Here is an 18,093-nt window from a genome sequence, read left to right as displayed (position 1 = left end):
TAGAAGTATCAGCATTCGTTTTCTAAAGTGCCCATTTGAAAAGATCCAACTCTAGTTTGCGCAGGGCAGGATTATAGAAGCTGATTAAAGAAAAGTATCACTAACCTGAGATGTACTTTTTGATGGTGCAGCTTGTCCTTGATATGTTCAATTAGTCCAGGATCCCATCAGTCACCCACAGTGAGACGATTCCCAAATATTGAGTCTGATTAAATGCGATAAAGCCTCAAGCTTTCAATGTCTGCCCAGGTGCTGACACATATAGGTTTGACTGGATAACAGAAAGATATTTTTTTTTTCCGGAATGGAGTTCTGAAATACCTGCCTGTTCGTGACGCTGATTACTGAGACAGAAAAGCAGGGAGACTCAGTTGCGGTGCAACTCTTGTGTGTTGTATGTTGTATATAACTGAACATTTAACTACACATTTTCTGTCTTTGTTGCCGGGCAATTTAGCATGCGTACTCACGTGGTCATGATTGTTCTGTTCCTCCCCCCCTTTATGCTGTGTTTTGCAGCGGATCTCTCCAAGTCAAATGATGCTAAGGGGAAATGCCAGTTTTGATTATATTCCGCTGGAAGGGGGTGTTGCTTGTTGATGTAAATTAGAGCTAATGCGTTATATATTTAAGTTCATATCTCTCCTTGCATCTGTTGAATCCCATAGATACACACCTTATTCTGCAATCATAGCAATGTTTCCGGACTTGGGCAAAGGTAAAGGGGAGACATGGCAATTTCAAATCAAACGAAATCCACAATATCCTTGAATTCTTCAAGCAACTCTAAATCAACCTCTTCCCATCCATCGAGAGCTTCGCCCGTGTTTGAATTGCCGCTTGCGTCCACCCGTACTCGCTTTGAATCGGATTCTATAAGCTCTTTCTCTCCTTTATCTCCATCGTCACGGCTCCTTTTTGTCCCGGAGAGGCTAGGAGTATGGAAGAACAGAGAATCACTACTGACGCTCGGGTTGAGCAGGGAGTCAACGCCAGTAGGAGAAAAGATGGTTGGATTCAGCGTGGATTTCAAAGGTGAAGCTTGTTGTGAGACCGTGCTTTCGAATTTTGAAAATATTGAGTTTGAAGGGCTTTCCTCAACTGCACTAAAGACCTCCGGGATGGGCTTGTCTGGAGACAAGATATATTGGTCATATTCTGTAACCTCATTTTCAGGTGACTGATGTGCTTCAAAAGTATTGTCAACATCTACGTCGAAGTAATCGTCATAGTCGAAATTGTTTACCGGACTGCGACATACGGTGGACTTGGGGTCATCTGTATTCTGTTCAGAATTGACCTCATTGTACAGAGGGAACAGGTCGTCTATGTCAACGCTTCCAAAGTCGCTAGAGCTGTTAGCATCACCGTCTAACCCATCCTCCCAACCGGAACCGAGAAAGGAGGTGCCACTAAGATTCTTTACATTATCCGTTTTGACCGTATTTGACTTGGATGCATGCTGTTCTACTGCTATAGACGGCTTCTGAAAGTCGAATTCCTTTTCATTCCTCTTCTTCACGTATTTATATCGCAGCGCGGACTTCACGACGTTACTCGGGCCCGTGAGGTCAATGACATCAGTATCACTGTGATTATATCTGTTGTTATTTGGTACGGATATCTGACTAAAATTCGAGCTTGATGTCTTTCTTGGTACCTGGATATTCGCAGGCTCTCCATGGGCCTTTTCGACGCTTCCTATCGGTTCTTCGCCTCCAGACTTCTGGGACACCTTTGGCGGCCGATCGATGCCTTCTCGACAACACAAATGTTTACACCTGTATAACTATCAGTTTTTATTTCATAAGTATATCAAAAGAAATTTTATACGCAGTCTTGTCTTTACACCGGTGGCTGCAGGCCCATTTTCCGTTACTAAGCTTAATAGGAGCCTCGGATTTGTCTTGAGCATTTAGCTGGCTCACATTCTTCAAAACATTCGTAGAATCATTCGACTGCTTGGCCCATACGTCCTTCTTATTCCGTACATTCAAGCTGTCCACTGTTCACCAATAAGAATTCTGAAACATGAATGGATTTCTTCAACGGGCTTACCGGCAGCAATTAAGTCGTTATCATCGAGACCATCATTAGAGAACTCATCGGGACGTTTGCCGGTGAGTGTGGCGTTTCCAATGGCACTTCGGGCCACACTTTTTTCAGGCCAAGGAGTAGTAACGGCGCGTGAAACTTTGGCTCCTGAAAAGTAAGATTCTGGGAAATTTGGCTTTAATTCTGCCTGCCGCAACGTCCCAGCTGCCCAGCCAGAATTAGAACAAGCAGTACATTCGCCATAAGTTCTATACGCTTACCTATCTCATCGCACATCACATAGCATGTGATGTGCTGGTATGAATGAGTGAGCTCCGCCTTCAGCATAATATCTTGACCGCTGTGTAGCCTGCTGGCGCTACACTTGGTCAGTTCCTGAGAATCGGATAACGTTGATATTTCTCATACCTTATCCGCCGAAAATCGATGATTCTACCGTCAGATGTCTCCGCTAGGAAACAGACATAAACTGGCTTCTTGTTAAATGAGCTTGGAATTCTCTCATTTATAAAACCGATATCTGCCTTGAATGTGACTATAGGCCATTTTCCGGGGTTTGTTTCCTACAGTGAAAATTTTAGCAAACATGCGCAAGCCGTCAAGACCTATTGCTGGCTCTTACCTTTCCAATCATCTTTAGAGAGACCCTAGGCTTAGGGAAAACTTCGAGCCGCCCTAGAAGCTTCATACCAAACGGAGGGTTCTTACTTAGGATGGCATCAATTCGATGGGCGTCAGCGGCCTCCAAAGCCTCTATGCTATTAATGCCGGCTAATGCGAGTCTCCTCACAGCAGCAACACCAATTTGATCTATCTGTTTCATCTGCAGCGGTGAAGTATCCCAAACCTTTGCTCCAAGGCTTCGACCAAGCTCAAGAGCGTGCCTGGCGCTTATCGAATCTCCACGGGATATCTGACAATCAATAATGCATCTAATCAGCCGACTAACATGGGCAAATACCAGGCTCTTGTCTTGTTGAAACGTGAATCGATGTTTCTGGTACTGCTCCGCGGCTGGAACCTCAACACTACCCAGTTCTGACTGTATAAGCAGGGAAATTTTCTGAGAGGTGAGTCCGATATCGACCTTTATTGGGAATTTTATCCCATCGGACTTGTTTATTTCTTTGTATAAGGACTTTTCGCCGGCTTTGAGCCTGATTTCCCGAAATTCATCTGCTTGGGCGATGGCAGATAGCTACTACGTGTCAGTCCGGAACGCTCATTTATATGGACCACTTACAATCTCTGACATCTTAGCTTTTGGCGGTAGCGCTATAAAGGCTTTCATCGTCTCAAATTTTACATAATAACGAGCCATCACATCGCCGAACTCGGTAGATTTCAATGGAACTCGTTCCGTGATGAGCGAGCATTCTTGCAGAAGCTTGATGTCCTTTTCGCATATTTGTCTCATCATCTCCTCTTCGTCTGCCCTATCGCATCCTTCTTTCAAATTATAGTATGTTGGATTCTTTTGCAGGCGAGTGAAAAAGAAAGTTCCGGCGAGCCACATAGTGGCGGATTCGATATCTGTCACGGTGCCCAGGCCAACTTCGGCGTTCAAATGGTCTATCAAATTGAAATGTAGGCAACTTTCTAACGGTTCCGATCCTGTCACCAGTTTCTGATAATGGTCTACCCTCTCCTTTTTGGTCAAGATCACAGCGGTGGCGCTATTATCAAATTGAGGGCGCCCTGCTCGACCGAGCATTTGCATCATCTCTAGATCTGTATATTCTCTGCGATGATGGTCCTGCCATGAAACAGTGTTTTTTATAATCACTAAATGACAAGGAAGATTAATTCCAACAGCTAGGGTAGAAGTGCAACAAATTACACTTATATGCCCCTGGAGGTATGCCATTTCGACAGCGTGTCTGTCACTGGTATCTAAACCAGCATGGTGAAAAGCCACCCCTGTTGAGAGAGTTGCTATTGACTTCGTTAACAAACCGCTTACATGATGCTACAAGAGCTAATTTACCTTTCAAGTCTTGATTCTGGACTATAATTGGCTTCTTTGGGCTATTCCACAGGCGACCAGGAGCATTTGTCGCCGTCCACAATTTTGCCAAATTCTTTGAGGTTGAAATCGCAGAATGACGAGTACAACAGAAAATCATTATAGGTTTTCTTCGTGAGTGTTTCGAGATAACTTCAGGAAGCCTACAAAGGATCAGCATCTAGTTACCTCGTTCAGGCTTGTTTTAAAGTAAATCTAGAAAACTATAATATTTTGTTGGAATACTCTTGATTGAACGACTTACTTTGAATCACAGACTTTTTCAAACACAAAATCGTTCCCATTAGACTGATATCCGTAAACGAACTTCTGGAGCTTGACAGGACGAAACTCCTCCCCAAATCGTTCGTGGTGAGCCGGTAAATGTTGATTAGTAGGATCTCTCCCTAGCCATGTTGCAATATCCTCGGAGTTAGGCACTGTAGCACTCAAAGCGATAAATCTAACACTCGAGTTCGCTGATTTCATTCTCGATACTACGACTTCCAAAGTCGCGCCACGAGTCTCCTTTAGTATGTGAACCTCGTCGATCAGAAATAACTTGATGAGTTGCATTAACCGCATATGGTCCTTCCATTTTCTCGTCATACTGTCCCACTTTTCTGGGGTGGTGATAATGATACTCGCATTTTGAACGTTTCGGAGCTGAGACTGCTCCGTATCTCCTGTGAGCTCAGCGCATTGGAGATCAAAAGCGGCAAATTTCGCACACCAGTCACGAAATCGCTCAGAGCAGAGAGATTTGGTAGGTGCTTGATACACTACCTTAAACCTGTTATCCTTAATCTTCGATATGAGTCTGCAAATTGCCAGTTCCATAACCACAGTCTTTCCGCTTCCGGTGGGCGCCGAAATGGCGAAATTGTCGTCTTTGAGATAAATCGGGCGGAAACACTTGGACTGGATAGCGTTGAAAACAGAAAATGGAAAAATGGACCGGAGCCGGTCAGGTAACTCGTGGGTAGGTACTAGTTGAATTCCTTGTATAATTGGCGGTGCATGCTTCAGCTGTATCTCACAAGGCTCGTTGTTGGGAGCCACGGTGCCAGAGGGACATGGAGTACGGGGAGAGGAGAGTGTCATGGGCAATGGCCAATGAAAGGTAATATTCTCCTGATGGTTAGCTCGAGCAATGGACGCTGGTCTATTCCCACCTTTAACGCTTTTGAGAGGGCTGTCAAGAGGCTCCAACTCCGGAGGGCTAGAAGCTATTGCGCGAGATGGACCACTAGGAGTTTTGGCTGCTACATGATGTAATAATTAGTGAATAGCATTAAATGGGGTCTACCGGCAAACGGAATTCTTACAATTGCAAAAGAGTTTAGAAGGCTTCGGCCCCGGTGTATAAGCCCGCGCTCCAAGGGTACAAACTTGCTTCCCAGTGTGAGGAGGTATCTGTTGCTCATGTTCTAATTCGGCAAGCAATTCCCGGTCTTTTCAAGCTCGATTAGCCATAAACAGATGAACCTCTTAACTGCATAACCTACCAAAAGCGTCAAGGGGTAAATCATTGTCCTCCGATGGCAATTGAGCCACGCCACGGTCGGAGTCGACCAGCCCTTCCATCCGCGACGGCCATGACGGCCGAGAAGATGGCATCATTTGTGAACTGGATCTTGTCTGGCTACCATAGGATATTTTAGACCGGTTGGCGGAAGGATACCTGAAGGTGTTGAGAAGTTGTCGCGCATTCTTGCCAGCCCCGTCATCCATGACGACCTCAGCGAGTTTACGGGCTATCCCTGCAGGTAGAGCCGGTTCACGGCTTCGGTATCCCGGAGATTGCACCACAATCGCGTAGCAGAGCTACAACGTTGTAGTAGCACCCTTTTCAGCAGAGTACCCCACCAGGGCGAGGCTGAAGAGATTCCGGGGCCTGTGCTGTTGGAAGGGCGTCGTCTATTCCGCAGCAGACAGGAAACGTTGTCGAGGACGGCGTAAAAAAACCCGCCCACACGTGATATCGGGCAGCTAGCATTCCCGATCAGGCAACTCCCCCCTTTTCGGCCAAAAGTAGCGAATGAAAAGAGAAATAAAGAAAAAGATAAAAACACATGACGAACTGCAACAAGAGTAATATTCTTCGTCTGATATTAGATATATCGGAAAGCAATTTTACCTGCTCATGGAAATCAATTCTGCGTTTAAATACCCGTTTCGAAAGACCACCAACCATCTTCCTACATAAATGCCCCGAAAGAACCTCTTAAGACAATAAAAAGAAAATAAAACAAGGATCCAAACCGATGGTCCCCGAGAGTTTGATGCAGAAAATAAAGATAGAAAAAGGGAGGAAGAAAAGGGAAAAGAAATCCCCGCGTCTGTCATAAAAATTGTACACCTTTTTTATATTCGTCCGAAGATCGCAGGAGAATTCATCGCGGAAACCAAGACTCCCGCTTCCTGTTCCACTGAAATAAAAAAGAATCTGTCCAGTCAATTAGTTGTGCTGCAGTTTGTTTTTCAAACACAGGTGCATGTGGCATGAGCGCATGATGTTGTTATCTGATCTCTAGCCAGTGACATCCCTCGAAAGATTAGTTTTCATGGTGCTGTCTTCCGAAATAACCACGAGAAGAATGGGCTCTAGCATGGTGCCTCGCAGGAGAAGGTGAACCAGGACGTGAAGTAGTAAGAGCCGACGCCTCTGAAATCAGGGGTGTGGTCGGCAATTTGATAGAAAAGTCGTTTGGCGGAACAGCCAGCTCCTGTCCCGACCCATCGGTGTCAGGGGATGATTTCGCCTTTTCAATTCGGATCGGAGGAAGACGCGGGCGTAGATCCGATTTGGCATTGAGCGGACTGGGTATGTAAACGAAACATGCGACTAGAACAATCAATGTCCCAAGAATGAACTGCAGCGAAGTATAAGATCGGGCGTAAATTTCAATAGAAGAGAACCATGGAACTTACGTAGGCAGAAACTTGAATGTCGAAGAAAAAGGGGCTCGCCAGCGAGCTAAGAACAATGCTCATTGCACTGGCGGCTTGCAGCAAACCCAATTCGGAATAGCTGATGCAGAATGAGGCCGCAATACCACCAACCGCTTGAGCAGCGATGACACTCCATACAGTCCAGTTATATCCGTGGAAAAATCCTCGCTTAGCAACTCGTTCACCGTCAAGAAATATAACGCCAATAAACAAAGCCGGGAAAATCGAATATATGGCTAACTGTACGTTTCGAATCCAAACGGAAGTAGACTGAGTGCTATCCCTCAGGACCTTCTCAAAGGATAGCCCTGCGAGCCCGGAAGCAAAGCATGCACCCAGGGTCGTGAGGAGACCCGTCCTAGCATTAAACACCGGATGTCCTTGAATCATATCGTCCTGGATACCTTCATAGGTAGCAGATCGCTTTCGCAAGACCGGGCCTGCAGCGACTCCAAATTGCTGCAAATCCGAGAGCCGTCTGGGAAGGTATACATGTGTCCGACGATCGAGTTCATGCGGGTCTACCGGAGGGATCTGTACCAACGCGACGCCCGCAACCAGAAGCAACAATATCATCCACTTCGCATACGGCAGAGACTTTCGCATGACCATCGCCCCGAATACAGCGGTGGCGATGAGCTTGAGCTGGTATGTAACCTGAAACTGCACGGCCTCCACGTTCGACAAAGCGATGTACTGCAAGGAATTCGAGATCGTGTAGAGCGCCGCGGGAACAGCAAGCTTCCAACTATCACCGGTAAAGATTGCGGCAGCCAACGATCCGAACAAGGAGGTCGCAGGCATAGAAGGAGGAGCGGATTTAGATACTTCGTATAGAGCGATCGTCAGACATATCGCGAGCTTGATAACCTCGTTCAGGAAAACCGCGGTAGAAGTAATATATCTCTGGTCGCCCACAACGGGCATAACTCTAGAATAATGAAGCAACTAGATCATTCCCCAATTTTCCATGTCAGCAATGTGCACGTCCTTTTCGATACCCGTGCTTTGCAAAGCCATTGGGCGCTGCAGTCGTGATACCATCGTAAATAGGATATGGAAGGTTTCTCTTACCAAAATCGAAGAAGAACATTGAATCGTCAACTGCAAAGCATTTCAAGCTTAATTAGCAAATTCATCAACCACTGGGAGCGAGGCAGCTTTCTCATACCAGAACCAGAAAGACATATCTTCCCCGTACCCCCATCCACGAAGACTGCTTCTGTACATCCCTGCCCATGGTGAACAGCTCACGATGGGCTCAGGCACACAACCCCCCCACTGTCCTACTACAAACTGGTATTTCCCTGGTGTGCGTGATATCTGATGATGACCCAAAATATAGGCCCTACAGGTGCTTCCATCAGCTGTGCTTCATTTAAGGTTGTTGTACAGCAGTTGTACTCCGTACCAGACACCAATAGTCCTCAGCCCCCCGCAAAATCGGGGCTTGACGAATCCCCTTGTTGGGAGAAATGAACCTCAAAATTCAGAAACAAGGACACAAGGCAAAGGCAGGAAAGCTGAAGAAACACAAAATGATCAAAAAAGCAAGACAAAAACAAGAAATCCTAAAATGTCACACGATTTCAATAACAAAAAAAAATCTCTTCTTTGCTCCTGTGTTGGTTCAGCTGGGAGGATATTTTCTTTTTCGCTGGGCCCAGGCAGAGAGTTCTGAGCTTTAACCTCTTCAAGCTAAGTGCTATGAATAGGTCATCAAGCAATTTGACAGCATTCACGAGCTTTCCAGCCCCTTGCTTGGCCTGTGAAAAATGCTTGTTTGTCAGGCAGCTTTACTAGTTCTGGGTGATCGGCGAATGTTCCCTGCATCCCGGGATACGGAGGAATGTTGGGACCTGTGGCTCGCTCGATCACAATCGGGGGAGACATTCCCCTTCAGGGGTTGTTGGCTGAGGGATCTCACACTCCCGTCAAAATCACAATGTGATGATGATTCAATCTACTCTGTAGAAACAATCGCTCTTACAGAGTACAGTCTATGCTATTCATGCAAATCCTAGTAAACAATGCTGAAACACTTCCAACATAATGTCCAAGTATCATGGGTTCAAAAAAAGGAGAAAAAATCCCAAATCGAAACATGCAAGGAATTTCAACTAAATTATTCACAAGTCATTTGATCTGGGCAGAGGGAAAAATTGCGAACAATAACCATTAAGTTATGCTAATGGGATAGCTATAAGCTGTTCTCGAATTCAGAAATGGAGTAATGAATATGTATGTAGCTATTTAACAGGAGAATGGAAAGTTGTAATGTTATAATTCAACTAAGGGCAATGTGTGGCGGAAGTAGGGACGCATTGCCAGCAAATACCATCCCTATCGACGACAAAATGGAATCAGTGGACCACTGCGACATTAGAAGGCTCATTGTTACTCCAGCCAAGAGCCCAGATAGGTAGATCTACACTTTGTTCTGTATCGTTCCCGCCGTTCTCATCACCGTCAAACACTATGGCGCTGCTGCTATCCGTACGGGTCCTAGAATGGCGTCGTTCCTCCTGGATTGCTGTCGGAAATTGTGAGCGATGAGATTTACGTGACGGGAGGCGTCGAATAGTGGGCAAAGTTGGCGTAAGGGGTGACCCTAACCCGGTAGACGGGGAGGGAAATGTATCGGAATGGACTAGGCTGGTTCGAGGGGAGGCTCGGGAGTGCTCCGTTAGCGCATCACCAGGATCAGACACCGCCAGCGAGCCTCCATCTGAGAGCGTGCTCGTATCGGCATGGAATCGTGGCTTTCCACGAGGTGGAATCCCTGGGCTGAGTTTCAAAAAAGAAACGTCGGAGTTGTATGCAGAAGTCGGCCGATGTGCATGGTGAACCTTTCCCTCTGGCTCAGGGCCGCTCAACTCCGCTTCCGTGAAGAGATTGGTTGGAATACTACCTTTGTTTCGCCGGATAAGCTCAAGTAGATATTCTTCCTGTCGAGTAACAGCCATAAACCGACTCCTCCGATTGCTTGGGGGTGCGTTTTGTTTATTTGATTGAGATTTCGAACCAGGACGGCGAGAGTCCAGACTCTGTGCTGTGGATGGATGCAACGACGGCGAAGTTGCTGGCTCCGAAATACTTGGGATTTGGCTGGACCAGCTTACTGAGCCACTCCGACTCCGATTCGATGATATGACGCTGGAGGCAGCGGAATTATTTTGGCTAGTCGGAGCCGTGGATCGGGTCGTCCGTGTTCTAACAGAATGACCTGTTGGTACTCTCTTAATAGAGAAATGGCTTCGAGTTTCGATAGCTTGCGCAGTACAGATTTCAGCACCTTCATCAAGAGTGGCAATGCTGTCTCGTAGCACAGTTCGATTGACGTAACTTGAGGTGGCATCTTCACGATCATCGTCCTCGTCCTCGTCATCTTCGGACGATGAAAGACAGAGCATACTAGACTCATTGAGGTTTTTAGAGTTTAAAGATAGCTTGCTTGGTCTTCTCATGACCGCACCACCATTCTGCGACTTTGTGGGCCCACTGTTGGCAGAAATAGCGTTGCGACCAGGCTGCGATCCCGTCGGATTTCCGTCGAGCATCGGAGTTGGATGGTAGACGTGCCCTGAGCTCAGATCCTGAGAACTTGGCGCTCGTTTAATAGTCGAGCTATTTGAAGAGGCCGGCATAATTCGGCTTGAACTTCTAGATAGGTTGGATCTGTACAGAGATGGACCACCAGAGCTGAAACTGCTATGTCTAGGACGACTGACTTCCTGGAGAGCAGCCAACATGGCAGGCACCGTGTTCTGCGCTTCTTGCTCTCCAATAACAGAATCCTCATCATCATCGCTTACTTGCCCCTCTGGACCGTCAAACCAGTCCGGGCCCGTTCGATGTCGATATTTAGTGGGATCCCGCCAGCCATCGTATTTCCGCCGCTGAGACAATGTGGGAGCAAGTGTTATCTCGGGTTGCAATTCCCGCCGCTGGTCTTGGTACAATCGTTGTCTTTCGCCATAGTATCCCTGTTCCTGTTCCTGTTCCTGTTCTTCACGTTGTAATTTTTCCTTCCGCAGCCTCAGGCGCATTTCTGCGGCGTCTTTCGCCCTTGGTCTTTTGGTAAGTTTATTGCCGTTGTAAATTCGATCGATCTTTGAGGGCTTAGTAGCAGACGCATCGGAATGGAGAGAGACAGGAGAGGGCGAAGTCGTCAACCGGTGGGGGGAAAGAAGCGACACGGCGGTATCCCGTGGCCTAGGGAATAGTTTCGATAGATCGATCATGGGTGGTCGACGTTTGGGCTTTAACGATTTTCGACGCTCTTTTGGGCCAGCATTTATGTCATGACCCGTCATCATATCAGGGGCTGGTTGCGTAACAGTCTGGAAATTATTCCTAAGACTCACATCGCTATGGGAACTCACTGAAGTTTTGTACGACGGCAGTGAGCTGGGGTGGTCATAGATGGACCGAAGCGTCGAGGATGACTCGGATGGGCGCAGAGGTTTGGGGATTGCATGAAAGGAAGATAATCCCGCATGATGGTTGCGCTTGTATGTCTGACCCAGCAGGGGAGATGACGCCCGTTGGCTCAGTTCACGCTCCGTCAGATATCCTCCTTTTATTGAGTCTGCAGCATTTATTCCATCACCATTTCCGTCTCGATAATATTCTCCTTCTTCAGGTTGAGGTAAATGTGACTCTTGTAGATTCCTTTTGTTAATCCTCGCCAGAAACGCTTCACTCCGCAATTGAGAGTCGTGATTGGGCGTCTCGGAAAGCAAGTTTACTCTGGACGATGTATTCCGTCTACTCAGATGACTGCTTAATTCGCCGGAGGAAGCTGAGATGCTCGAAACTCGCTCTGGGATGGGCAACATGGTAGGCATCTTTCATCAATCAAAACGGTACTTCGCATACTTTTTCGAGAACAGGGCAGCAGTAGGCATCCGGGGCGTCTGGTGCCGATCAACATCTAGAACATTAAAAATTACCTCCAAGACTGCGGTCTCAATTCGTGGAAACGAGGACTCCTGACGGAGTAGTCCGTAGCACAGAGCAATTTCTCCCGCCAGTTGAAAACAACGGTGTTATGCAAGGGAGAGAAAGGCTTTGGACAACGGCCCAGGGAACGAATGAAGCCGCGTGGGAAACCCAAAAAGATCGGCATCCACTCCCTATGCAGCTCCAACCACGCGCCCCCCCTCGTGGCTCCAGTTACCGCTGAAACCGAGCGGCGTTCTGAGCCGTGAGTTGTTGTGATGCTTCGTACCGGATATGCAGGTGGGTTCAATTCGAGCACAGTTCGATTGCCGCGGGGCAGCGAGGCGCGTTTCAATGATAAGAGCACATACGGAGTATGCCAAACCGGCAAAATCACCCTTTTTGAACAGATCGAGAGGAAAGGAAAAGGGGATGTGACATGCACGACGAGCGAGCAAAATTCGGGAAGAAATCATCCCAAAAGAAGGTTTGTTAGCCGCGATCGATGCATTTCTTTAGCGCATTCATTCAACCACCTTGCGGGCCGTAATCATATTTCTCCAGCGTTAAGATTAGCATACCATGTGTTTTTACCTTCAAAAAAGGCTCATTATTTATGACGATACGCGCCCCAACGTTCGTGCCGGGGGGCAAGCAAGCAAGCATGGACTCCCACCCCCCGACCGTGAGAAGAGGTGTGCAGTATCATCCTCTAAGGTTGGTCAGGCCCGACCAGGATCAACCCAGCCGATCACCACAGCTGGATCCCACTAGGAACGGAGAACCAATGATGTCGTTGAAAGGCTGTGCAGAAGCTAAGGTTCTCCGCCTCAGACAGACTTGGCTTCGCAGACTCCGGCCACAGGGAAAAGAGCAATTCAAGCTGGGAATAAGGGGTACTGAACTCAATCTGCATTGATTCCCATGGTTAATACCGCCCAGCAACCCGGCAAATAGCACGGCCGACTGTTTCACGTCACTGTTCATGAGGATATTACGATTCGAAATAAGCCGATACGAAGCCCTCTTCCATGCAGGTAAATTAGACCATTATTTGCAGAATATTATTTAATGATGACGCGCGCAATCCCTCAATCACCATTTTTCTCCTCAGACTATCTCACGATCTTCAACACTAACACCAGCGAGAATTTCAAATTGCTTGGGCTCCTCGAGGGCTTAACGATAGCTTCCCCGGAGAACCCCGTGTCCTTCCAATCGTTCATATGTATGGATCTTGCTTGCTACTCTCATGCCAGCTGATTCCCCGTCCCCGATAACATCGGAAGCTCCTGGGATTCCGCTATTCACGCAGCTTCCTCCCTGTTGATGAAGAGATGATTGTCCTCAACTCGGTCTCAATGTTTGTCTGGCGCATCCCCAGAAAGATTTTCAAGGCCAGACTTGATCGTCGAAATAGCGCAAATCTCAGGAAACGATCGGAAGGCTCCACAGGCAAATGGTGTTGGGCATCCCAAAAATCTCCTTCCGACCCAAAGTTGGGCGGGATATTTTTTCTTTTTTTATTTTATTTTATTTTATTTTATTTTTTAAAAAAGGTGTCTGTGCTTTGCTCTCCTCATGCTGTCGCACAGCATTTCTGAAACGGAGCTGTTTTATTTTCGACTCTCACCTTTTGAACCTCGAACGGCTTCACCGCCGGATCTGCGTCCGGGTGCAGATGGACGAATCCTTGTCGCCTCGTCAATTAGGTGCAAGTACTCCGTATACTCCGTAAACTGGCGGTGAGTTTCTGCGATTTCAATTCATTGATTCGGAGGTTTAGCTTTTGCTCCGCTTTTGACTTCTTTGCTTCACCCAAAGCATCGAAGGCGAGGCATCAGAACCGCCGCATCTGCATGCTCAACATTGTCAGTGAATTACAACACTATGTTTCATCAAAAAAGCATACACAGATGAAGGACAGCTCCAAAACAAAGGTTTCATTGAGTAGCTATCGGAGACATCGCAGCGGCAGAATCCGGATATCAGAGTAGTGAAAGCATGTTAACTTTATCCCATAGTACTCCGTACATTATTCAGATAATAATTGCTGCATATGCAGACGCGTTACGGAGTACACTTCCCTGAAAATCGGAAATTATGTACACTTACATAGCTGCCACCTACATCTTACGAACCAGGTCGCGTTTGCGAACCAAGTCGCGTTGGTGCGAAAGACACGTTGGTCGACAGAAATGGGAACTTCGGGACCACAATGTCACCCTTGTAGCCCGCTAGGTTAGGCTTCACATTTTTCTACACCACATGGTTAGCAAGCCGCAAACAAAGATCAATTTCGACGACAAAGAAGGCCACAAGTGGAGGATGAAAAACGGGAGGAAAAATGAACCCGAGAAGAACTCACCATGTCAAAAGTACACGTGGCATGGCTACTTCCAAATATCTCAGCCTGCGATGCTTTGCCCTCCTCAAACGTCAAACGGATTTGTTGGCGAGTCGCTCGAGACGGGTTCTCTAGGTGAAAGTTTTGCGGAATGATGCCCATTGACGAAACAGCAGTCTAAGAGCGACGAAAAATATTAGTACATGCATTCCATTCAAGATGATGGCGCACTTGCCGTTGTCACCGTGTTCGGCAGGTCACTTGTATCCGGGATGTGATGCATCCCCAGGTTGAAATATCTGTCAATGAGAAAGTATCAGCTCAGGATCTCCAAGTTATGCCTGTCAAGGGGCCTAGCCATACAGGACCAAATCTTCCTGGTCTAACGACTCTCCGTCAAAAAATTTATTGAAGTCGATAACCGGATCTCCAACATCAAGATTGTTATATGAAGATGTGCTATGGGGCTCCGTATCCTTTCGTTTCAAGGCATAAAGGTTGTGAGTTGCCCAACCACCACTCCTCTTCAAGCTCTCCGAGTTTTGCACTGTCAGATAGGTCGTGCTGCTCGTAACTGTATTGGTTTTGCAAGCGTCAGTGCCAAATCACTCCATAAAAACGGTTATCCACACCCGCAAAACTTACCGGGAGAAACGCGATAGCCTCTGTATTCTCCGTATATATTTTTAGCATCCTTGTTGACGACTGTATAAGTCGTTGCCGAATTTGGCGCCCAGTTGAGCTTCGAGAGTCTCTCATTATCGATGAAAGACTTTTCTAACTTCATTGTATTTACCAGTTCGCCATCAGACCAAGGGTACCTTAGGATATTGTTAGTCACTTTGTCCTTCGAAGCGCCTCTGATAAAAAGCTTACCTCTCCCTCGTTGGGACAACGGTTGTCTTCAGCAAGCTATTGGCAGTACCATTAACATCCATATCCAGTTTATAGCTGATCACATGGTCATGCATGGAGCCGGAAAGATTATCCCGGATTCTGAAGCCATAGTCGCCGCTATGTGCCCAGTAAGAAGCCTGTATGTATCCTGAAAGCCGGACAGTAACATGTATCGAGCCATCAAGGAAAAATTCATAGTCAAATATGAAGTCATAATTCCCAACCGCGCTGATGCTTCGGATAGTGAAAACCAAACTTTTAGTGACACTGACAGTGTTTGAAGACGCGTAACGCTGGAGTGGGTGGCCCGAATCCATCTCGAACAAACAAATACTGTTTGCATGGGTGCGTGTCTCTTCGTTCGTGAAGTACGAGGTGTTCAAAAATGTGGCATCGGATGGACAGTCGTAACCTTGGACAAGCTCATACGAAACCCGACCAAATCCTTCCAATGAATCAAGAAAAGCGACGCCTGATTGCATAGGTTCATCCGAAGCATAATGTGAAAGTGCCTCTTCCAATCCCAGCTCGTAAACAATCCGCTCGCCATTATATCTAACGTCGAAAAGCCTTATCCCGGTATCTCTAGTAAATCCGATATACAACGAAAATCCCACTATGCAAATCGTCAGTACTCCAAATATGACGGAGGTGATGTGACGGGGAGCGCATTACTCCATTCAATATACTTCTCCTTCACGTCAACACCAAAACGTCTGCCTTGGGGCTGGACTTGTACGGGAGCAACCAGCGTATCCCGGGGTCGCGGTTCCCCATCTCTCATCAACTGAGCCCAAAGACCATCAACGTTTGCACCCCGCTTCTGAAATCCGGGGCTGAAATAGGCCTTACGAAATGCCTCAGTGGTTTTATAGAAATTACCATTATAATACCATCCAAGGACAGACCATTTGGACGGGTCTCTTCCGGCTATGTTTATCTTTGTATGTAGGCCCAGGGGGAGCACTGAAGCACGGTCATCAATGGTGCCAATTGGGTAACTCCAGAACTGAAGCCAAGTGATAACAGATTGGTTACCAATCTGGAGTGGTTCGAATCCTTTGACGAACACAGTGTCATTCGGCAAGCCCATAAATGTCTGGGTTCAGATTTTAGTATATCTGTTTTCACATCGATTACGCCAATATACTTACGCCATTCCAGAGATCGAGTGTGATATCCGCAACGCTGGCGCCAATCTTCGCATAAAACGCGACTTCCTCATTTATATCAGCGTGATATATGCGCTGCTTACCAACCCCTTTGTTGTATAGATAATTCAGTGGCTGCAGCTTTGTTCGATGTGAGACCGGGAGAGGTCCGACCATGTAGTCCTGGATGTATGGTTCCTCCGTAGCTTTGAACTGGATTCCCACCCGAGCGTACCGATCTGGAGCTGGGCCATCGCCATTCAAGTAGGGCAAAGCGTCCGACTTGTTTGGCTGCAAGAGTTCAACAAGGTCAATAGTATTGTCCCAACTGCGCCCGCTGTGTTAGCACGGCGCCATGTCCCAGGGGAAAGGACCACGCACCTTGTTGCCTTTACTGCAGCGGTCAGGTTGAGTTCCCTCTGCTTGTGAAGGAAACTCGTCACTGCTGCGATCTCATTGCCGTCCAATGCGCTAAAAATATTTTTCAAAGGCGCCTTGGTGTTGTCTTCTTTATCATACTGGCAGATTTCCGGGCTCGCATCTTCCTTTCTGTTTTGTCTGTTTCCATGCGGTAAACTTGCAAAGCCAGCCGCACATGGGTCTCTAAACCAGGGAAAAGCAAACGTAGAAGAGCCAATGGCAGCTGCGGCCGCGAGAAAATATACCGCTAGCTGCATAGTAGACGGCTGTCTTCAGGTTCGAAGTCTGGAGAGAGCTCTAGGTGCTACGGACTGAGCAAAGCGCATGTTTGGCGGGCAAATCGTCATTTATATAATCCACTACTGCATGTGTGGTATTGGGGCGTGGGCGTCCATGGGACTGGGAGGCCGGCAAGGAAGCATGACTTGCGGGAATTTCATAGGAGGAGTAGTAGGTCTCAATATTTTCTTTTTCGGACGAATCGCAGAGCAAGACTCAATACGGAGCATGCTGGCCAGAGATCTGACGACTCAGACAACCTGGAAACCTGGAATGCTCCCAGCAGATGGGCGCAGATCACGAACATAAACACTGATCTGCAAGCTTCACAGGAAGCACTGTGTATCCCTTCCATCGATAGTGCCCCCCAAAACATTATGCCCAAAAGCACGGTAAGTGAGGCCGGGGAGGCACCTGGCAGCACCGCATAGTATCTTCGATATCGAATCGGATGACAAGTGGTCATGCGAAACAAATTTGAACACGGATTCGGGCAGGGAAAACGCCACCTTCAATCAAAAACGGGGATCCAGCGAGTCACATTATTTGCAGGCTCACTTTGCTGCCACGGCACGGCTATTTTGCATGATGCTTGTCCTCAATAAGGCGATTGCCTCCCCGAATCCCGCAAACACGTGCCACTAGTCCGCGATTGGCACACATCCATGAAAGCCCATAACTCTGCTGGAATAAGCATCTTTTGAAGGCGATTAAAGCGGGTAACCAAGGAGAGTTCATCCTTTTTACCGAGCAGATAAAATTGACCACCCGGCTAAATGCACATAGCCTTGAGTTTATAGGTGACCAAAGAGTTTTTGTTAATTTAGTTGTTGAACAAAGTAGGCTGCGGCATCAGAGGAGCACAGGATGTCAGGTTTTTGATGGCAAGTCTTCCCAGTTGGGTTTGGTTGCCAACAATCAGGGTCAGCGAACGTCATGGAAGTTATTGTTAAGATCACAGGCTGCCAATCAAGATCCTGCACATGGGCAATGGCTTGGACACCTTGCCAAATGATGAATCCATCCAAAACAATGCAAAG

At 47.2% G+C, this 18,093-nt stretch overlaps 4 protein-coding genes across 4 annotated transcripts; all 4 read right to left on the bottom strand.

Annotated features, from left to right (window-relative positions):
• Positions 1-606: 606 nt before the first annotated feature.
• Positions 607-5,794, bottom strand: CIMG_01676 (DEAD/DEAH box DNA helicase; the record flags this gene model as incomplete). Its single annotated transcript, XM_001247904.2, has 11 exons — positions 607-1,781; positions 1,834-2,005; positions 2,059-2,259; positions 2,316-2,413; positions 2,464-2,618; positions 2,678-3,253; positions 3,299-3,990; positions 4,043-4,224; positions 4,326-5,325; positions 5,389-5,514; positions 5,569-5,794. 11 exons carry the CDS (start codon positions 5,792-5,794, stop codon positions 746-748), a joined length of 4,464 nt encoding a protein of 1,487 aa, XP_001247905.2. The 3' UTR covers positions 607-745.
• A 342-nt stretch (positions 5,795-6,136) lies between these two features.
• On the bottom strand, positions 6,137-8,584 carry CIMG_01677 (UDP-galactose transporter). The gene is made up of 5 exons (XM_001247905.2): positions 8,427-8,584; positions 8,187-8,363; positions 8,090-8,119; positions 6,995-7,963; positions 6,137-6,936 (listed from the first exon to the last, which is right to left on the bottom strand). The coding sequence occupies exons 2-5, from the start codon at positions 8,253-8,255 to the stop codon at positions 6,619-6,621; spliced, it is 1,386 nt and encodes a 461-aa protein (XP_001247906.2). The 5' UTR covers positions 8,256-8,363; positions 8,427-8,584; the 3' UTR covers positions 6,137-6,618.
• Positions 8,585-8,983: 399 nt separating this feature from the next.
• Positions 8,984-12,629, bottom strand: CIMG_01678 (uncharacterized protein). The gene has a single exon (XM_001247906.2). The coding sequence runs from the start codon at positions 11,863-11,865 to the stop codon at positions 9,379-9,381; it is 2,487 nt and encodes an 828-aa protein (XP_001247907.1). The 5' UTR covers positions 11,866-12,629; the 3' UTR covers positions 8,984-9,378.
• Positions 12,630-13,997: 1,368 nt separating this feature from the next.
• On the bottom strand, positions 13,998-17,043 carry CIMG_01680 (copper amine oxidase). Its single transcript, XM_001247908.2, has 9 exons — positions 16,736-17,043; positions 16,358-16,682; positions 15,879-16,302; positions 15,183-15,819; positions 14,952-15,127; positions 14,670-14,880; positions 14,542-14,605; positions 14,328-14,483; positions 13,998-14,218 (listed from the first exon to the last, which is right to left on the bottom strand). Exons 1-9 carry the CDS (start codon positions 17,029-17,031, stop codon positions 14,093-14,095), a joined length of 2,415 nt encoding a protein of 804 aa, XP_001247909.2. The 5' UTR covers positions 17,032-17,043; the 3' UTR covers positions 13,998-14,092.
• Positions 17,044-18,093: the final 1,050 nt, after the last annotated feature.

This window comes from Coccidioides immitis (assembly GCF_000149335.2).
Source record: "Coccidioides immitis RS genomic scaffold supercont3.1, whole genome shotgun sequence".
NCBI classification, from domain to species: Eukaryota; Fungi; Ascomycota; class Eurotiomycetes; order Onygenales; family Onygenaceae; genus Coccidioides; species Coccidioides immitis.
Note: the sequence above shows the minus strand (reverse complement) of the source record. Positions and strands in the feature narration are given on the sequence as shown.